At 44.4% G+C, this 22,226-nt stretch overlaps 1 protein-coding gene and 1 long non-coding RNA gene across 2 annotated transcripts in view; one reads left to right on the top strand and one right to left on the bottom strand.

Moving 5' to 3' along the window:
* The window catches only part of PIAS1 (protein inhibitor of activated STAT 1), a 56,953-nt gene that overhangs the window by 5,964 nt on the left and 28,763 nt on the right, over positions 1–22,226 (bottom strand). The window contains 9 exon segments of the mRNA XM_030281190.4: positions 897–1,074; positions 1,312–1,442; positions 3,000–3,160; positions 4,423–4,496; positions 6,476–6,581; positions 9,936–10,070; positions 10,571–10,661; positions 11,505–11,552; positions 13,001–13,085. Coding sequence (XP_030137050.4) covers positions 897–1,074; positions 1,312–1,442; positions 3,000–3,160; positions 4,423–4,496; positions 6,476–6,581; positions 9,936–10,070; positions 10,571–10,661; positions 11,505–11,552; positions 13,001–13,085 — 1,009 coding nt within the window.
* Positions 7,462–11,488, top strand: LOC140684762 (uncharacterized). The gene is made up of 3 exons (XR_012057520.1): positions 7,462–7,808; positions 8,355–8,442; positions 11,355–11,488. It is a non-coding gene; the product is annotated as an uncharacterized lncRNA (long non-coding RNA).

Here is a 22,226-nt window from a genome sequence, read left to right as displayed (position 1 = left end):
ACTAAAATATTTCATTGTGTTGCACACTCAAATCTTCGATTCCCTGTGCATCATTTCACAAACACAACAGAAATATTTCTGTTGCACACTGAAATCTTTGATTCCCCTTGCCCCAGCCCACAAACACAACAGAAATATTTCTGTTGCACACTGAAATCTTTGATTCCCCTTGCACCATTTCACAAACAGAACTAAAAATATTTCATGGTGCTGCACACTCAAAACTCATTCCCTTGCACAATTTCACAAACACAACAGAAATATTTCTGTTGCACACTCAAATATTTGATTCCCCTTGCCCCAGCCCACAAACACAACTGAAATATTTCTGTTGCACACTCAAATCTTTGATTCCCCTTGCCCCAGCCCACAAACACAACTGAAATATTTCTGTTGCACACTGAAATCTTTGATTCCCCTTGCACCATTTCACAAACAGAACTAAAAATATTTCATGGTGCTGCACACTCAAAACTCATTCCCTTGCACAATTTCACAAACACAACAGAATGATTTCTGTTGCACACTCAAATATTTGATTCCCCTTGCCCCAGCCCACAAACACAACTGAAATATTTCTGTTGCACACTCAAATCTTTGACTCCCTGCACATCATTTCACAAACACAACAGAAATATTTCTGTTGCACACTCAAATCTTTGATGTCCCTTGCCCCAGCCCACAACCACCACCCCAGTGCTGCCCACTTGGAGCTGATCCCAAGCCCAGCCTGGAGCTGGGAGCAGACCCAGAGCTGCCAAAGGAGGCTGGGAGGCACAGGCAGAGTCTGCAGGGCTGCTTTGCTCTGCAGGGCTGCTTTGTCCTGCAGGGCTGCTTTGCTCTGCAGGGCTGCTTTGCTCTGCAGCTCTGAGAGCCCCTCAGGGCTGTGTGCTCACCCCTTGCTGTTCATGGGAGATGCTGGGGAGATGGAGGGACAGCTCCTCTTGGCCGAGGGCTCCTCGTCCTCCTCGTCAGAGGAGCTGTCGATGGTCAGGTCGATCACTTCCACCTTCTTGTTCTTGTTGGATTGTTGGTGAGAGGACACCTGGTGCTCCAAGGAGGAGCTGATGCATCCTGCACAGAACCAACACTCAGCTACAGTCACAGCTCGTTAAAAAAGCTCAAAATTCAAAACAAAAACAATCACAGGATGTTGGTAACTTTAAACACCATCAGACCCAGACAGGTGTGACCCAATTAACTGAATATAAATGATTAAAGCTATAAATGTATGTTTAAAAATGAGCATTGTGGGAGGTGAAGGGACACAGGGGAGTCCAGCATGTCCATCACAGCCCAGCCATGGCTCACCATCCACTCCATTGTAGGATGCTGTCACCTCCTGCACCTCCTTCTTGGACCTCATGGGAGCCCAGGATCCATCCTCCTTGAACTGGATCTCATCACAATCTGTGCAGAACTTCAGGATTTCCATGAACAACCTGTCCATAAAAATGTTTCATATCAGTGCTAAAAAGAACTTCTTTCCCTTTATTAGTCAGTGTAAGTCTGAATTTGTGGCAAAGCTTTTACTGTTCTGCTCTTCTCTCAGCTGCCTCCTTGATAAAAAGGAATCACTGACAAAATTCAAGTATTACCTAAAATAAATATCTGCAAAAATGAAGATTTTTATTGAAAAGCAGTGAGAGGGCAATCCTGCAGAGCCTGTGACACAGAACTCTCTATTTCCCATAACAAAGGAAATCTCTGAACCAGAGCTGATAAAAAAAATCCTCTCCTTACCCGCTTTGACAAAACTTAACTGAGCAAACCCCTCTTAAATCTGAGGATTTAGGGACTTGTGAAACTTCCTAACAAATGCTGAGCATGGGAATCTCAATTTGCAGCCTCTTCTCCCACAGGCACCTCCTAAAATTTTAGGATGCTGGCAGCACATCACTGCCAGTGGGAATTCCAGCTTCTGACCAGGCCCATTCATGTGGTTCTGCAGGGAAGAGCTTGGCTTTAATTAGAGCTTGGCTTTAATTAGCTCCCTCTTTCCCAGACTGGAGCATTTTCCACCAATAATCTTCTCTTTGGGATGCTCCAGTTAGATCAGATCCAACATCTGCACCTGCCAGCAGCAGGAGAAATAAGGGAAATGTGGGGTTTGCATTATTCCTGGTTTTTGGCTCTGCTGTTTCAGGCAGAAACCTCAAGCAGGAGCCCCCAGCTCTTTGATCCAAGGCAGATTTATCCTGGAAATTGGGGCTGCAGAACAGAACAGCCTGAGGGGCACCTCAGGAGCTTTTTGCAAGGCTCCAAAGGGATCCTGAGTGACCTCATCCCTCCCTGGCAAAATAAAACACACATTCCCTGAAAGACTCATCGTTGATGAGGCGGCTGTTTAAAAATTTTGGGGTTTCTTGGGGGTTTTCAGCTTTGCTTTTGGCGTTTTTATGTGGGTGCTTCATCAATTTTTGAGCTTTGTTTTTATATTCAGAGTATTCTCAGAAATCTCTACTTGTTCTCTCCCTTTATATTAAAAAACCCAAAAATTTCTCTCTTAAAGAATTAAAAGGCAAACGCAGAAACCCACACTTGGCCCAGGCCGAGGTGAGATTTATTTTATTATTTTTTAAGTGTTTTGCAAGCAGGCAGAGCCAGGGAATCAATGTGTGTGTCACTTTCTATAGATAGCAGCTCCCCGAGTGTGAAATTGTACACGGAATTGTGCAGGAGCTCACAGGGGTGGCACCATTGATTTGCTCTGCCTGTTATCAACCCTGCCAGATTTGTACAGCTGCTCCATGAAAAGAAAATACAGCATGTGCTGTTTGCACCTAGGAAAGCTCAGGAATTTACTGAGAACTGCTCTCATTATTATCAAGTTGAGTTTGAAGGAGCAGAGTTCTTGCAGAAGGAGCTGCTCAGGAATTCCTGAGGAAATTCAACAGGGAAATTCCACATGGGGAGCTCCAAAAAGGAGGGAAACCAACAAATTAACTCAATTTCAGACAGGAACATCCCGTTTGGGCTCTGATTGCAGCTTCACTCACCCATCGATGATGAGATGCTCATAAGGAGCTTTCTTGTCACACACAGGGCACACCCAGGTGGGTTTTTTCTCGTTCATTTGGATATAGAGAGTGGCATCAAAACACTGCAGGTGGGAGCAGGTCAGGGCCCTGCAGGGGATGGTCAGGCGCATCTTGCCAAGCTGGAAGAGAAAAAAAACAGGATTTTATTACCTTGGGGTTAAATAAACCACCAGGCCTTCCCTGCCTGGAAAGAGACAGGAGTTAGGTTGAGTTTTATTCCACAAAGAACTCTCAGAAATCTGAGTTTTGCACAGTTCACTCCTTCCTGTATGTTCAAAATGGTATAAAAGTGAATAAAAATCATGTTTTGAATTATATTGATCCAGGAAGCTGAAGAATAGATCCAGCCATATTCCTGTAACAAAATGTACCCAGCACCTGTAAGCAGCAGCGTCCTGGATGGACCAAAAATAGAATTGTTATGTATTATTCCATGTATTATATGGACCAAAACCAGAATTATCCTGCATTATCATGAAAGTATAATCAGACTGAAAGGATAGCAGACAGCGAAAGCAATTCCACTTTAATCTGAAATAAAAATCTCCTCACAAAACCCCACCAGTTGCAAAACTCCAAATGTTCCTGCTTGCTATACTATTGTCGTTTTTTCTACTTTCACATTTTGCAGCTGTTTTTCTCTGCTCTGCTTTATTTATTTATATATTTCTGAAATCCTTCTTACCTTTACTATTTCTGTGTCCCCAGAATTTCCTGGGGACACACAATTCCCACAGGAGATGCTCTGGTGCCAGGTGTTTGGCACCTCCTCCCCTCAAATCCATGACCAAGAAGATTATTCCCATCCCCAAATCACATTATTCCCATCCCAAAATCACATTATTCCCATCCCAAAAATGAAATTATTCCCATCCCAAAAATGACATGATTCCCATCCCAAAAATGACATGATTCCCATCCCAAAATCAGCTCCCCCCTGCCCTGTGTGGGGCAGGAATTCTCATCTCCCAAGTGCTGAGGCAATCCCTCATTTGATTTTTGGGCACAGTCCCCCAGCTCAGGAGCATCAGAGGGAAAATCTGGATGCTTCAAAAAGAAAATAAGGGAAGCCAAAGACAGGAAGGATTTAAAACTCCATCTACTGGGAGGAAAAAAGATTAAAAACCAGGAAGATTTTTATCAATCCAAGCCCAACCTGCACTCTCAGAGGATCCAGTGACACATTTAAATGTATGCTTACATATATTTTGAGTAACATTTCCAAGTTAATGGAATATTCATTTTTCCAGGGGAATTTCAGGAGCTTTTCAGCACAAAGATAGAGAATTTCATCTGCTCTCTGTCCCCACCAAAGTTACACCAGGTAAACACGAGGTAATTTCCACCAGAATCACTTTTGAAGGAATAAAAATCAACTTACTGGACAAAGCAGAGACACTCTTAGGCTGGTTGTTGCTATTTCACTGTCTGGATCAGCAGTTAGTTTCTCTTTAACTGGTATTTGAAAGAAGAAAAGGTTTATTTTAGGTTAATTCAAACATGAATTGGATGATAAAGAAATAAAATATGACTGAAATGGTGTGGTAAGCTTTGAATTCAAAACCCCTAAAAATGTGTTTATCCAGAAATGTCTTAACTCCTTTGCATGCAACTTTGTACCTGACCATTATTTAATATTTAACAGCACATTAATTTCATTTCTAACTCCAAGCTGAAGTTGGTAAATTTGTTAACAACTCTCACATGGACAGGCACCACTATAAACCCTCCTCAAATCCTCATCAGGTGATTTCAAACTGAAAAGCAAATTGAGCAACAGGCAGCCAGCAGTACCCTGAAAAAAATCTGAGATTTAAATAAACTGCAGTGAAATATCGAAGTCTTTCATTCCTGGAGTTTTTCATCCTCTATTTTTATTTACAAGGGCTGTTTCATGAGCAGTCATTGGCAAAATGAACAAATCAAACTCATTTTATTCCTGCTCCAAGAACTGGATCTACACCTTCATCCCCACCTTACAGAGCAGCAGCCACCTGGAACTTTGTAGATTTTTGTGCATTTTGTGCATAAATCTGTAGATTTTTGTGCATAAATCTGTAGATTTTTGTGCATTTTGTGCACAAATCCACAGAAGTTTGTGCATTTTGTGCACAAATCTGTAGATTTTTGTGCATTTTGTGCACAAATCCGTAGATTTTTGTGTATTTTGTGCACAAATCATCAAACTGCATTAGGACAAATTAATGCCCAGCATTATTTTTTACTGCTGCACTCATTTCTTCCCCTCTGGAGAAGGTGCAACACCTGATGTGAGCATTAATTAAGGAGTAATTCTATATGGATCAGGTGTTGGGATTTTCCCTTCTCCATGAAAACCAAACCTGCAGCAGTTTTCACCAGCATTTTTCTGACACAAACTTCCACAAGCTTGTCAGGGGAAACAAAAAGGCAGCAAATTCAGTGCTGGGCTCTGTCTCTGGGCTCCCCCCACAATTTTGGGAACACAAAATGCTCAGTGGAGCTGCTCCTGCCCAGGCCCAGGGTAAGGCCTTCAGCCCTCAATGCCCACTTCCCTGTAAATCACATTTGTGGCCATTTTTTGCACTATTTTTTACTGCTCTACTAGTTTTTTTTTCCCTCTGTAGAAGGTAAAACAGCTGATGTGAGCATTAATTAAAGAGTAACACCACTATCGGGGCTGGCATTTTCCTCTCTCCCTGAAAACCAACCCCACAGCAGCTTTTGCTGGTTTTATGCCACAAATTTCCACCAATTTGTTGTCAGAGGAAACAAAAAGGCAGCAAATTCACTCTGGAGTGAGAAGGGGCTCTGTGCTGGGCTCTGTCTCTGGACTCACCCCACAATTTTGGGAACACAAAATGCTCGGTGGAGCTGCTCCTGCCCAGGCCCAGGGTAAGGCCTTCAGCCCTCAATGCCCACTTCCATTTTGTGGCATTTTTTGCACTATTTTTTACTGCTGTACTACTTTTTTTTCCCTCTGTAGAAGGCAAAACAGCTGATGTGAGCATTAATTAAAGAGTAACACCACTATCAGGAGCTGGCATTTTCCTGTCTCCCTGAAAACCAACCCCACAGTACTTTGTGCTGTTTTTATGCCACAAACTTCCACCAATTTCTTCTCCTGAGGTACTGAATGCCCACTTGACTGCAGAACACAGTTGTGCCATTCTGCACAAACAAAGCCAGGATGGCTGAGCTGAAAGAGATTCTCTTGCATTTTTCCCCTCACAGTGTCAACAGGGTTCCTGGCCTGGCTCCTAGTGCAAACAAAGGCTCTGAGTCTTTGAATTGCAGCTGAGCACAAAGAACACCACTATCACATTCCCAGAGCCCAGAGGGCTGTAGGAAGTCCAAAGCTTGGTTAGCACAGTCCTAATTCCAAATCTCCCCTCACAAAAGTGGTTTTTTTTTGGTTTTTTTTTCCTTTTTACAAAAGCCCAGCAGACACATACTCAGTGCTCTGGAGTGATCCGGGTTCCGGATTCCCTTGGCCCGCAACCGCTGCAGGAGCACCGTGGAGGAGAGCTGCTTCACCAGGTACACTGCCATGGAATAGTTCTGGAAAAGAATATCAAAACATCAGGGAAAACCCCCAAAACAACCCCAAAACCATCAGGGAAAATCCTGTCTGCAGCATGTAACAGTCTGTTATAGGATTGCTGGGGAACCATGGAGGAGAGCTGCTTCACCAGGTACACTGCCATGGAATAGTTCTGGAAAAGAATATCAAAACATCAGGGAAAACCCCAAAAACATCAGAGAAAACCCCCAAAACATCAGGAAAAACCCCAAAACCATCAGGGAAAATCCTGTCTGCAGCACATAACAGTTTGTTATAGGATTGCTGGGGAAGCATGGAGGAGAGCTGCTTCACCAGGTACACTGCCATGGAATAGTTCTGGAAAAGAATATCAAAACATCAGGGAAAACCCCAAAAACAACCCCAAAACCATCAGGGAAAATCCTGTCTGCATCACATAACAGTTTGTTATAGGATTGCTGGGGAACCATGGAGGAGAGCTGCTTCACCAGGTACACTGCCATTGAATAGTTCTGGGAAAAAATATCAAAAACATGAGGGAAAACCTCAAAAACATCACAGAAAACACCAAAAACATCAGAGAAAACTCCATCTGCAGCATGTAACGGTTTGTTATGGGATTGCAGGGCACCGTGGAGGAGAGATGCTTTACCAGGTACACTGCCATGGAATAGTTCTGGAAAAAATATCAAAAACATCAGGGAAAACCCCAAAAACATCAGAGAAAACCCCAAAAACATCAGGGGAAACACCAAAAACATCAGAGAAAACATCAAAACCACCAGGGAACACCCTGTCTGCAGCATGTAACAGTTTGTTATGGGATTGCTGGGCACCATGGAGGAGAGCTGCTTCAATTTTATGTTGATAATATTCAGTACTACACTTGTGCCAGTACACTGAATTTTATATTGATAATATTCAGCACTGCACGTGTGTCAGGATATTTAATTTTACATGGATAATGTTCAGCACTGCATTGGTGTCAGTGCATTTAAGGAAAGCTGTCAGGTCAAATATGATCAGATTTTTTTTTTTTTTCCTTTTTAATTAAAGCCTATTTTGTTTTCAGAATAGGAAAATGAGCAGCAATGCTTCTTCACAAGATGCATCTCCTGCAGTATCTGGAAGCACTGGAAGCATCTTTTTCTTCTCCTCCTGCACTCAATTGTCTCTGAAACGTGAATTTCAGCACCAAAGCAGCTCAGAGGCAGAACCCAACTCTGGCAAGTGCCACAGCTCAGGTGAACCTTCCCTCATGGAATTAATTCTTCCTGCCATGGACTTCAAATTCCTGGGATTTCTGATGCTCTTTTTTCTTATAATCTCAAAAAAAAATCAGGTTTCTGAAAATCTGACTCAGCAGCAACACCTCTCAACTCCAAGAATGGAAAGGACCAGTTCTCACATTAGGGTACATCTATTTTTTTTTTTTTTTATTTGAACATTGGCTAAACCTGGAGCTGCATTGATACAATTTAAATTGAAAAATAAAAGGCTTCCCTCAGCAACTGCCACATGTTTCCACTTTAAAAAAAATCCATGTAATTGTGACAGCCCCCATCCTTTATTTAGGATCTGAAGGCAGGATCTCGGTGATATATCTCACCACAAAATCACACCAATTGGAGCAGCATCAGAAACACCACATTTTAAATATTTTATTCTCACAATGAACGCTTCTCAACGTCGTTAAAAACCACTACTGCCTTAACTTGTTTGTTTAATGCCTCAATTAGGAGAGGAGTTAGAAAAATGCTAATTAACGTTGTGAAATTATTTACCGACAGCTTGAATCTACAAAGGCAGGAACTTGCCCCAGGCATCTTGCACAGAAGAAACAGATTGTGTAAAACCCTCGGTGAGGACCCAGCAAAGGTAGGGAGCACAGCTGGGACAAGAACTGCCTCTTGAGGGAAGGGGGAAAAGGAACTTGGATTTTGTGCTACACAGGCACAGCCAAATAGAAAATAATTCTTCACATTTCACTGTCAAAGTCTGAAAGAGTCAAATTAAAAAAGGTTGTGTCTTAGTATCTATTTAGGAAGGGTTGTGTCTGAAAGAATCTGTTGAGGAAGGGTTGTTTTTTATAGAATTCCAGGATGGTTTGGATTGGAAAGGATCTTAAATTATCCCATTCCACCCCTGCCATGGGCAGGGACACTTTCCCCTGTCCCAGGCTGCTCCAACCCTGTCCTACAATTCTGGATCTAATGCTTATTTATGCCAGAAGTTACCCAAAATGCTCTTTATAAATAATTAATCTGAGAACCAGGTTTCACAGATTAATCTGCTCTGAGGGATTCACACTTCAGGATTTAGGGACAAGAAGTGCCCCAGTTCCCAAGGGACTGACTCAAACCTGGGGCACTTCTTGTCCCTAAATCCTGAAGTGTGAATCCCCCAGAGCAGCACCTGGGACCTGCACTTCAGCATGCAAACCCAAGCAGGCTGATTTGGAACTGCTTCTTTCTGACACCTGCAGCTCTCATTAGGTAAAAGAGGATTTTTTGGACCAGAATGACTCAGCCATCCTTGATGTCACCATGTGAATGGAGATTGTTTTCTGCTCCACAAGAAATCCACCACGAAATCCCACCCTGGTGTTTCAGAGCTGCCCATTGTCCCTGACTGGAGTGTAAGCATTTTTCCACGCCGGGCTTTGCACGCTGACAAATTCTTGGCCAAAGTTTCACCTCAGGACAATTCTGGGCACTCCTAAAAACAGGCTGGGGGCAGTGGCAGCAGCACACGGTGCCTCTGGAATGCCCACCCAGCAGCTTTGGTGCCAGCACTGAAAGCAGCTCAGTAATTCATGGCTGGTTGACCGAAGTCACTTTTTGCAGCATGTTCCAGATTTCATCAGCCCGCTGGAACATCAGCGATTTTCTGACACCGGGTGTAACCTTCTCCCCACAGACACAAAAAAAGGATAAAAACGTGAGGTTTTAAATGGGAAGGATGAGGAGAGCAGCTAGGAGAAATGTAAAAAATGGCATGTAAAATGGAAATGTAATAACAGAATCAGGTGTGCTGTGCTGTGTGCACACTCACAGCCCTGAAGGGCCACTCTGGGTCCATGGCACCCGCAAGTCCCTGCAGTCAGCAAGAGCTTCAAAGTCTGAAGCTTGGCCAAATCAACAAACAAAAGGCTCAGAGGATGATCTCTTGATCTGGGCCCTCCCTGAGTGACAAAGATGAGGAGGGAGAGATCCCACCCTGAAGGTGAGGGGGGATCTGAGGGAGCACAGAATTCCAGCTGGACCAGGGCATCCGGAATTGGAATTCCAGCTGAACCAGGGCATCCCCAGCAGGGCTTTTCTGCCCAGGATGATCCCCAGAGCAGCCAGGAGAGACCCCAGGGCACTCACTCTGCCAATCTCTGCAGTCCAGGACACGACGATGGTGTTGGGGACCGTGGTGGACAGGCGGACGAGTGAGGTAATGTTGATTGGTCGGCTGGGGCGCTTTGGTTCCACACCGTTTTTGGTTGGTGGCAGGTAGCCCTAAAAAACAAAAGTTCGGCTCTCAGAAGAAAGAATCCCACCGTGCTTTTGCCTCCTGGCCCTCCCAACACACCCAGATCAAACTCTGTGTTTAATTCCAAGAGAGAGGGATCAGACAATAAAATATTGAGCATTTTAGAAGTTCTTTCTCCTGATGGAAATCCAAAATCCTAACCCTGCCTACAGAATATTGAAGGGAACTTTGCCACCTCTCCTGTCTCAGCAAAACCAAACAAAAAAAACCCAAACTTTGGACCGGAATTTCTAAAATTCAATCCTTTTTTTCTCTGCTCGTGTTAGTATTATTAAATACACAATCTTGAAAAGGGGTTTTTAACTTCCATATGAACTTGTGGCTCTACTGGCTAGAACAAATTACTTGATCTTTTCTATTCATTCCAATGCTCCAGAACATGGAAACAAAGATTGGGATAAATTTTCAGGCAGGTAATTCCTAATAATGCATCCCAAAATGAGTATTAAAAGGAGATTTTACTTACTGGAAGGCTGCATGGTTTCCCATTGACTTTCACACACAGATTGGGTGGGAAGTGATCTTCTTGTGGACAACTGGTTTCTGATAAACAAAACCTAAAAGCAAAGAGCTGCCATCATCTTTCACTTTTACAGTGATTTACAGATCATCTCTCCCTAGAAGGAATTGTTTCTCCACTGAGCCATGAAATCATGACAGATCTTGCTAAACACAGCCCTCAAATGATGTCACTAAGCAGGAAAACCCCCCAAAATTACAGTGCTGGAGGTTCCTCCTCAGATTCCTTAAATTCCTCAGCCCAATTTCTCCTCTGCCTCTTCTCCAGCCCGACCTCTCCACACAGGACCAAGGTGCCACAAATGACATTTCCCCCACCCCAGCTGCAGTTCCAGGCGGTTTCTGCTGTTGGATTTCCTTTTTCCCCAGCTCACGGAGGTGTTTTTGCTGCTGACCTCCAGCAGGACAAACCCTTCCTGCTGCCAGCAGGACAATCAGCATTCCAAGGAGCAGCCAAACCCCTCAGCTCCCCTGGATTCCTTCCAGGACCTGCCCCACCCCTGCCCATGCAGGATCCCAAGAGGGGCTGGCTGATTTCCCTCATCCCCTCCTCACCCCCTTGGTCCATCCCACCCCACCAGGCTGAGACAAAGGATTTAATCTATTTTTGATGAATTTAAAACCCCCAAATTCACCAGGCTGGTGATTCCCAAAGTGCCTAAAGAAGGAGATGTAGGGATGCCCTGGAATCCATCCCTGCTAAGAAAAAATCCCACTCATTGATTTTCCAGCCCCAGGCCATGGAATGACCAAGGTGGAGTTACTGGAAGGATTCCCTGACAAGAAAATCAACCAGGATGAGGGAAATCAGCTCTTTTCCATCCAGGAATTCCCAACCTGGATGAAAAATCCTAAAAACCAACAGGCAACAAAATCCCTACCTTAGCTGGACCTGTACTGTGAAGTCACATTTGGTCCCAGAAATATCCCTGGAAACAAGAGGAAAAAGGGATTAAAATATCCTGCTTTTCACAAGATTCCTCAGCATTGCAATACAGATTCCTCAGGAGTTTGCTGGAAGTTCAATTTATGGAAAACACTTCATTTTGACACAAAGAATGGAAAATTCACACTTTCAGGTATGATGCACAGCAGACTTTGCTGCTCCTGCTCAAACCACCACTCTCAAGAGAGGTTAAAAGGAAGAGGTTTTATTTTTTGAGGTAAATAAATAAATTTGTGTCTGACCTCTTATTTTTGTGGGGGTTTTTGTTTGAGTTTTTTTTGTTGGGTTTTTTTTTGGGGGGTTGTTTGATTTTCTTTGTTTGCTGGATTTTTTTGCTGGTTTTTGTGGGGTTTTGGTTTGGTTTGATTTTTTGTTTGTTTTTTTTTTTTTTTTTTTTTTTTTTGAGGGGGGTGTGGTTTCCTGGGGTTGTTTTTGTGGGTTTTTTGATTTTTTAAATGATATAATATATATATAATATAGGTAATTATATATATGTAGAGGTATTATATATATAATACAGGTGTATTAGAAAGAAAATTCTGATGGGTCCCCACAAAGTCACAAGTTTATAAGGAATTAACAGAGAAACTGATGGCAAGGAAGGGCTGCAGGAAGCAGAATTGTGGATTCGCAGGGAACTCAACACCAGAGAAACCCACCCAAAACTCACTGGTGGGGTCGAATTCTCTCCTCCCCACAGAACAACACTCACAAATCCCCCAGAGGAGTTTTCCCCTGTGCTTCCCAAGCAGGGCTATGGGAACCTGGGTGGATTTGGGGTGAGTTATTGTCAGAATCTGAGGTATTGATGATTCTGAGGTTGTAAAAGTCTCTGTATTTCTGCCCCGCTGCCAAAGCAGAAGCCATAATTGGTCTGTGCTGGTTTCAAGGTTGTTTATTCTGTTTATCTCTAACATGTTCTGCTGCCCTGCCGCAGCTCTGTCCTGCAGGGCAGCGTGTGGGGCTCTGCCCTCAGTGGGATGGAACAAACATTAAATACCACAAACTACCTGTGCTGGATTTACAATAACGTGCCAATATCTGTCACCTACGTTGGACAGTGTGTCCCCAGCCTGAACCAACAGAAAAATGCCAACACCACAGTGAAACATGGAGGGCATGAAGAAGGAGGAAAAGGACAAGGCACACCCAATTTCCTCCATCTTGTCCCCTTTGGACCCCTCATCTAGAAACCTAAAATTTTACTTTTGCACCCGTGCCACACTTAATTATTACTGATATCAAACACTCAGAGCTGGTAATTCATCCTGTAGGATTGAAAACTCTTTTCCATGGACAGAGATCACAGCCAGTGTCTCTGGGGGCTCTGTCCAGGGGGGTTCTGACCCCTGCCAGGGTCCCAGGGCAGCCAAGGGAGTTATTTGGATGTCAGGGAGTGATTTGGGTTTCAGGGCTGCTGAGCCCACTCACATGGAGCTGCTGATCTGCTGCACTTGCTGCGGCGTCAGCGCGAAGGCGAAGCAGGTTTCCCGAAACCTCTGGCTGTTATCTGAGGCTGCAAGAGAGCAGAAACATCAAAAAGCAGCCAGGACAATCAGGAAATAATTCAATCAAGTCAGAACACACGTTTTTGGAAACTCCAGCAGCATCAGACACATCTGGCTCTGAAGAGTTTTTGAGGAAGTTGCCACTGGAAGCCTCCTGTAAATAAAAATACAATGAACAACATTTATATGCCTGTAAAATGTACATTAAAATAGGGATGGAGGTAACAGCAGAGCTGAGGCAAATTGAGGCTTTTATCGCTGTAATTTCACGTCAAATTGCTCTGATATGAAATAAAAATACATGTGAGGATTCTCATCAGTCACTTTTTTATTTCCCTCCGTGCACCAGATCAGGCTGGGCCTGTCAAAGTTCAGAGAGGGGCTGAACACAACACGTGGCACATCTCACATTTCACTCTGAGGTTTTATGGACTCCAATGCACCAAATACATCCAGAACAAGCCCAGAACTCGTGAGACCTGCAGCTATAAAATCTGATTTTAAAGTCTTCCCACTCTGTGCCACGGCGCTCCAGAACCAAACAGTGCTCAAGAGGAAAATGCTCTTTTTATGCACTATTTTAGGGATATTTAACATTAATTTAAATTAATGTTAAATATCCCTAAAATAGTGGTTTTAGCTGAAACACAGCCTTTCACAAGGCCACTGCTGCAATGGAAAGGGTTTTTTAAATAATAAATTGAAAGAAAGCATCATCTCCCAAGAGAATGATTCCACACACTCACCAACACACATTGAATGTAAGTTGCACTTCAATCTCATTATTCGTCATAATTTTGTAAGTTCTGAATAAATTTGTAAGCTCTGAATAAATATGATACAATATAAATATTCTGAATAAATAAATATAATTCTCTGTGCACCAAACACTGGATAAATATCCCATTTTTTGCTTTACTATAGTGCATTCCTGACTCATCCCTGAGTGACAGCTGAGTGAATATTTCAGGGTGAGAATTGAGATTTTGTTCCAAGCAGCGTGTGGTGGGCTGGAACCAACAACAGCAAAGACACTGAGTGTAAATATTACAGCAGGAGCCTCCCAAAATTCCATTTTTTGTCTTTCCTGCATCACACTGCTCCAAAATCCCTCATTTATCCCATTATTTGCTGTTGTGCACGAGCAGGAACAGGGACACGGAGCTGGTGTTTGGAACCTTTGAGAAAGAATGAAGTTTTATAAATATCTCAGATTTCGAAATGCATACGTTTCCTCCCTGCCAGCACAATGTCTGCAGGAAACAGACACAATGTACACAATTAACAATGAAAATCTGCTTCCACATTGGCTCTTCCACAGAATTTGACACCTATTTTTAGCTATAAATGGCAGGATCACAATTACAAACTCTAATTAACAAAAGCTGAATTAGCAAAGCTCACGCAGAGAAATGAGGGAATTCCAGTTATTATTTCCTGCTTTTCCATGGGTTTTTCTGCTGGGTTGATTTTTCTCCCAGGTATTATTCGCTTTAGCCTGGAAATTGTCAATTTTGGCTTTATTAGAAAAGTTCTGGAAGGTTTTTGGGAACCTTTGGTGTGAACTCCAGCACTTCATTAATTAAAAACTGCTGACTACTTAACTAAAGCCACCTTCATTTAAAGCTCAATTATCCAGAGAAGCCAACCAGCAGCTACCAAAATTCCTTGGATTTCCCAAGCTTCTCCCCTGCCCATCTTTTTTTTCCAGCAGCTCCAATTTAGGGAATCCAGCAGGGAAATGGGCAAACAGGAGGAACTGGAATTGTGTGCAGCAGGAAAACTGTGGCTCTGAAATTCAATCCTTTTCCCTCTGCTCCTGTTGATAACAGATTTATTTTTACTAAATGATATGAAAAGTGGGGTTTGAGCTTCCATATTCATGGAATCACTGAGTTATCACAGCTGGAAAAGACCTCAAAGCTCACCAGGTTCAATTCCTGATGAACCACCTTGGCAATTAAATCAAAATCTGATTTTTGAGCCCTTCCAGCGATGGTGATTCCACACTTCCTTGGGAAAGCTGCTTCAACACTTCACCACTCTCCCAGGAAAGAAATATTTCCTAACATCCAACTGTTGTATTGGTCAGATTACAGAATTTATACATTTATTTGGGAGAAAATGAGGAAGGACAGCCCTGAGTGCTGCCTCGGGAGCTTTCCCTCCTCCAGCTCTCCTCAGGAGCCACACCAGACAGAAAACAGCCTCTGCTTGACCAAAAAATAAATTCAAAAAGGCCTCTGACAGTTCCTCTGGAGATTTGGGGTTTTTTTGTGTTTTCAGTGGTTTTTGTGCAGTTAATGCTGCAGCCCCAAGGAGCAGACTTGGAAAGGGACTGAGTCAAGGGGGATGGGTTTCAATGGCCAGGGGTGGGGTTAGGTGGGATTTGGGAAGGAATTCCTCCCTGGCACGGTGGGGAGGGGCTGGGATGGAATTCCAGAGAAGTTCCCTGGATCCCCAGAACGTCCAAGACAAGGCTTGGAACACCCTGGGATAGTGGGAGGTGTGGGGATGGGATGGGATCCATGGGATGGGATCCATGGGATGGGATCCATGGGATGGGGATGGGATCCCTGAGATGGAGATGGGATCCATGGGATGGGAATGGGATGGGATGGGATGGGATCCATGGGATGGGATCCCTGGGATTGAGATGGGGATGGCATCCATGGGATGGGATGGGATCCATGGGATGGGATCCATGGGATAGGGTGGGATCCATGGGATGGGATCCATGGGATCCATGGGATGGGATGGGATCCATGGGATGGGATCCATGGGATAGGGTGGGATCCCTGGGATGGGATCCATGGGGTGGAAAGGGAGATGGGGATAGAGATGGGATCCATGGGATGGGGATGGGATCCATGGGATGGAGATGGGGATGGGATGAATACATGGAATGAGATCCATGGGATGAGGGTGGGAATGGGATGCCTGGGATGGGATGGAATGGGATCCCTGGGATGGGATACCTGTGATGAAGATGGGGATGGGATCCATGGGATGGGATGGGATCCATGGGATGGGATCCATGGGATGGGATCCATGGGATGGGATCCATGGGATAAGGGTGGGAATGGGATCCCTGGCATGGGATGGGATGGGATCCACAGGATGGGATGGGATCCATAGGATGGATGGGATCCCTGGGATGGGATGGGATCCATGGGATGGGATGGGATCCCTGGGATCTCAGCTCCTTGCCAACCCAACCCCAAAATATTTCCAAACTCCCGACAGTTGGAGCAGAGCGGGCACAGGGAGGCAGGCAAGGCAAGGAAGCCACAGCTGAGCTCTGCTCAGGCTCCTCAGCTCCCCCAGACACAGCTCTGCCCCTGTCCCCTAAAAAAGGGACAAAATCTGATTTTTCTTGGTGGTTTTCTCCAAGCTGCTGCCCTATCATCTCTGCCCTTGCAGACCTGCTTACCCTACAGAGGATGTGTGAAGATCCCATCAAACCACACCAAACTGAGCGCAGCTCTTCCCCTAAAAACCAAACTCTGCCCTTAGCTCTGGCTCCTGCTCCTCTGCTCCCAAAGATCTCAGATTCTGCAGGGCAGCAACACTGGGAATTTGGAATTTCAGAGGGCAGAAAAGACGACAGATTTCTGTTAATTCATCTGGTGTATCTGCCGTGTTTAAAACACCAAACAGATCCTGGCACGTCAAGCACATATAATTTACTTTTAGAAGTTCAGGAAGATGATTAAAACCAGAAAAATATTACATTTTAGACAATAAAATCATTCTGATGGCTACGAACGCAACTGTGCCCTGCAAACAACGATTATTATTTAACAAAAGAAAGGTAAAAATAGATCTGCAATTGAAAACCAAGAGGATGGAAATAGAATTTATAATCCAATAAAGCTGGAATCAGGCCAGGACAACAGAGTTAATATGGACATTCTTCAGAAAGATGCCAGGAATGTTTCTGGGGGGTTGGGTTTGTTGTTTCTTTTCCAGAACTATGGTTTATTAAATATTAAAATATTTTCTTTTGCACTGTGAATGCAACAGAGCTTGAAAGAGTCAAAATTACTAAAAAGCCACAGAGTTTCTTCTCCCAAACTTTTCTTTTCCTAATTTCATCACCAGCATTTCCTGAATTATTCCAGTCTTACCTCACTCCAGGAATGATCCACGATGAACTGAGGGACAAAATTACGCCTTGCTGGTTGTGGATTTTCTTAAAACACTTCACTGAGGTAAAAAGTTTTCCAAATTTGAGGGAAAACTGTTTTAATATATGGTATTCACATGGCCAAAACACTTAAAATTGTATAGGAATGGAAGAATATAAATATAAATATAATTATAAATATAATTATAAATATAAATATAAATATAATTATAAATATAAATATAAATATAATTATAAATATAATTATAAATATAATTATAAATATAAATATAAATATAAATATAAATATAAATATAATTATAACTATAACTATAAATATAAATATAAATATAAATATAAATATAAATATAAATATAAATATAAATATAAATGTAAATATACTAGGTGTATCCACAGATCACCTGTTTAATAAATAAAAATGATACAGAAACGCCATTTTCTACTAATTCTGCTCTTTATTTTGGAAAACCCCTCCAGCACCAGTGTGAAGAAAAGAACCCAGCTAGAGTGGCTGCATTTTCTACTGCTCTAAAAATATTCTGTTCCACCTCACCAGTACCCAGGGCTAAAAATAGCCACACAATCTTTCTGCAGTAAAATACCTCTTGCTGTCTTGAGAAAAAGCCACTCTCTGAATTTCCACTCAGGCACCTTCAAACCCGTTGGGAATTTTTTGGGATCAGGGAGATGAGGTGGTGGCGCTTCCTAAACCCCAATAAACTGAGGCTCACCCCCCCATCAGCATCACCAATTCTTAAATACAAAGGGAATGTATTAAAGAAAGGCTTGGACTAAAATTAAACTTGCACTTTACACAAGAATTATTGAAGGTATCATGAAATGGGCCCTTTCCCAACGATTCCAAATAATTGTGTTTATTTCCAGAGGCAAAAAGAGCTGTAAGGAAGAGGATGAGGAGCAGAGGAAATTTTTGCTGCGTTGCTGTAAGATAAATAAGAGATGCCCAATTGGTAATTCACTAACTAATGGCCTGGATTAGCTAAATTTGTCCAAATATTAACCAGAAATGTGGCAGAGCTGCCTGGGACTTCCTCAGGAGGGGCAGCTCTGCTCCCCTGGCCAGGGACAGCAGGGTCTGGCTTTGGGGTGGGAATCAGGAACTGGGCTGGCTCCCCAGGGAATGGGACATTCCCAACAGCTCTGGGAATATTTGGGTAATGCTCTCAGGGATGCACAGGGGGTGCCTGGACTGGAGAATCCTCCCCAGCTCAGGGCATTCCCCAGTTCTTGTTTTCCCTCCCCACACGGGTCAGGTGCTTCATTTTGCCTTTCCTTTAAACACCAGAAGGCATCACTACTGATTTATATCCACTCCTCTAGCAAACACCACTGCTGCAAACTTCATCCCCACTCCCCAAAACTGAGCACAGCAAACACCTGAGCTTCGAAAATGTGAGAATTCAGAGAGGTTTAACTGCAAAGGCTGCTGCAGGGCAGGGAATCCAGGGAATCCAGGGAATCCAGGGAATCTGGGACAGCCCAGGGGGCTCATCTTGATGCCTTGTGCAAGCTGAGCTGGAGCAGAGGCTGGACAGAGTTACAGAATAAATCAGGGATTTATTCAAGGATCTCCTCCATGGATCCACCTTGGGCAGCACCAGAGCCCAGCCAGGGCTGCCCCAAATGAACCAAAATGGCCCCAAAATGCACGAGCGCTCCCGGGGGCTCTCCCTGGGATCAGTTCTGCTCCATTGGCACCTTGGAGTTCATTGTCCCATTCCAGCTTTAGCCCAGGCAGTCCCATCCTGCTTGTTTTTCTCTCTCCAGCCCACGGTGTTTGTGCTCCTGGGCTGAGATTTGGATCATTGTCCTTGGTGCCCAGCTGGAGCAGGAATTGTTTTGTGTCTCTGCTCTGTGCAGAGAGCTCAGCATCCCCTGATATGGAGCCCAGACCCACACACTAAAGCACCACAGAATGTGAAAAATAAAAAATCCAAACCTGAGGGATCCATCTCAGGATGCACTCTGAGGCCTTTAAGGCCACCCCAAATTCTGGAGTTCTCTGGTAACCGAGTGTTTATTTACACATCAGCATTTCCTGCCTCTCACCACAACCCCTGAGCCCCAGGCTCGGCCATCTCCTGCAGCCAGCAGCACTTGCAGCCCACACCCACCATTCCCTGCATTTCCTGCTGCATTAAATGCAGCTGGAGCGAGCAGGATGGGGCTGGGAGCAGATCCCCTCCCTGGAAAAGCCTCTCAGTCATCACTAAATCCATCCCAGCCCATGCCAAAGCAGGGCTCTGCACCCCAAAATCCAGCACCTGACATCCCTCTTTGTGGTTTTCTCTAATCTTGAGATTTGGGGTTTTTTTTGTGTTTTCGGTGTCTTTTGTGCAGTTAATGCTGCAGCCTCAACAAGGAGAGTTGGAAAGGGACTGAGTCAAGGGTTTAAATGGCCAGGAAGTGGGGTTACATGGGATTTGGGAAGGAATTCCATGCCCTACACAAGCTCTGGGGTTCAGGAGATGTGAGCTCCAGAGCCAAGAGAAATCCCAAATTCCCAGTGCTTTTTGTCCCACCCTGGCCATTCTGCTTCATTCCATGAGCACAATGGATGCTGCTGCCTCCTTGACCTCTCCAAACACTTCAAAGCCACTTGAGGGGATGAATTTTGGTAAACACCCAAATCCTTCTTCCCCTGCTGAGCCCTTCTGCCACCTCCCAGGTGCCCACAAACCCCCTGAGAGAGGGGAAGTGCCAGGGCCACATTCTGCACCTTGGAGCAGGTGAAAAACTGAACCCTGGCTCTGGTCAGCTGCTGCATTCATCTCTTCAAACCAATTTCAGATTCTGTCCAACTCACAGTTAATCCTCAGGAGGAACAGGCAGAGCCACCCTGGGGCTGGGAAAGGAAGGGAGGAAAGAGATGTGAAGGAGCTTATTTGAAATTGTGCCTAAAGATATACATGAAAATAGCCTGGAAATACTCCAAGGGCTACAATTAATCCATAAATATTATGGATTTTATAACTCTTTCTGATATGTTGTACAAACAGAACACAGAAGAGATCAGCTGGAAATTATGTGCAATTGGACAGACATTTATGTGATTATTCTTTAAATCGTTCCTGAAGACCTGCAGGAAGATCAGGGGACACTTCCATGGCCAAACTCTTCACTCTCCCAACCACCTCTGTGGATAGATCCCAGCTCTCCTCTCCTGCATCCCTGGATCTCACCTGACCCATCATTTTTCCAGAGGCAAGGAACATCACAGGATCCTCCTTACTCAAATTCAGCCCCTTGATTCCTTCAGACACCTGAACTACATCCCACAACTGCAGTGCTGCTTTCAAGGGCTTTGATATTTTAACTTTTACTCCTAAAAGCACCGAGTCAGCCACTTCAAAGGAGCAGCACAGAGGCAGCACTGCCACGTCCCTGGCTCTGGAGAAGTTTTCCTCTCAATGAGCAAAGTTTTTTCCTCAGGCACAAGATGGGATTGTTGGGCCTGGGAGATGGGTTTTGTCCCTTGCTTGTCCTAACTCAGGATATTTTAGATTCTCTGGAAGCCAAGTGGTTTCTTGCTGTGTCTGGAAACGTCCATGTCCTCTCAGGGCCTGGAACATCGGGACATCCATGGCCTGACAGGACCTGGAACCTTGGGACATCCATCTCCTGGAATCTTGGGACATCCATGGCCTGACAGGACCTGGAACCTTGGGACATCCATTTCCTAGAATCTTGGGACATCCATGGCCTGGAATTCTGGGACATCCATGTCCTGTCAGAGCCTGGAACCTTGGGACGTCCATGTCCTGTGAGGTCCTGGAATCCTGGGACATCCCTGTCCTGTCAGGACCTGGAATCCTGGGACATCCATGGCTTGGAACCTCAGCACATCCATGCCCTGTCATGTCCTGGAATCTTGCTCACAGATATCCTGACAGGGCCTGGAATCTTTATCAGGGATTGGAATCTTGTTCATCCATGGCCTGGAACCTTGGGACATCCATGGCCTGTCAGGACCTGGAATCCCAAGACATCCATGTCCTGGAATCCTGGGATATCCATGGCCTGTCAGGACCTGGAATCCCAGGACATCCATGTCCTGGAATCCTGGGACATCAATGGCCTGTCAGGACCTGGAATCCTGAGACATCCATGTCCTGGAATCCTGGGATATCCATGGCCTGGAACCTCAGGACATCCATGGCCTGGAACCTCAGTGACCTCAGCTCCAAGCATGAGGAGATTCAGCAATGAGCTGAAGAAAACCTGAATAAATCAGGTTTTTTTAGGAGTTACCCAGTTGCTTAAAGCCCTCTCAAAAGAAACTCTTGACTGTGGAAAGCCCAAGCTGAGGCCCAGCACATGGAAATCCAAATAAAGAGCCCCAAATGTGCTGTAATTCCAGCTCAGCCCCAGCACTGAGCCAATATTTCACCCTGTTCTTGCACAATTAAAAGCTGCAGGGCCGGAAGTCAGAGAACTCAAAGCTGAGTTGAGAATTCAGTGTTTTGTTGAACTTCCTCCCACAAAGTACATTTCAAAAAAATAATAAACACAGAAGACAGTAAAAGCGTGACTTTCATATAAACCATAATAGCAATTGCACAGAGCACGAGATCAGCTCGCTGATAGAGAAAAAGGAGAAATTCCTGCCAAGCAAAACTTTCGTGGTTTCCAGCCCGGCTTTCTCGTGCACTGAATTGTTTAATTGTTTCATGGCTGTACCTTGAACTGCAGGCACCCTCAAGATTTTAGGCAGCTCAGCTGCAAGATCTGGCTCCAAGTGTGAGGCACCAGGATTGCTCACAGCCACAGGAAAATCCATGGGAAGTGCGAGGCAGGGTGGGAATCAACCCCCAGGGGGAAATTCTGCTGCTCACAGAAATCCTGGCAGTGGAGCACAGAAATGAAGGAATTAAACTGAGCCCTCCATCAAGAGAGCCTCACTGGAAGCTCTGATGGAGCTGGAATTCTGCTGCCTCGGAGGGATAATGACTGATCTGTGCCTTTTCCTTCCAGGAAG

This window comes from Taeniopygia guttata, chromosome 10 (assembly GCF_048771995.1).
Source record: "Taeniopygia guttata chromosome 10, bTaeGut7.mat, whole genome shotgun sequence".
Taxonomy (NCBI): Eukaryota; Metazoa; Chordata; class Aves; order Passeriformes; family Estrildidae; genus Taeniopygia; species Taeniopygia guttata.
The sequence above is the reverse complement of the archived record's forward strand: the minus strand, read 5'-3'. Positions and strand labels throughout refer to the sequence as shown.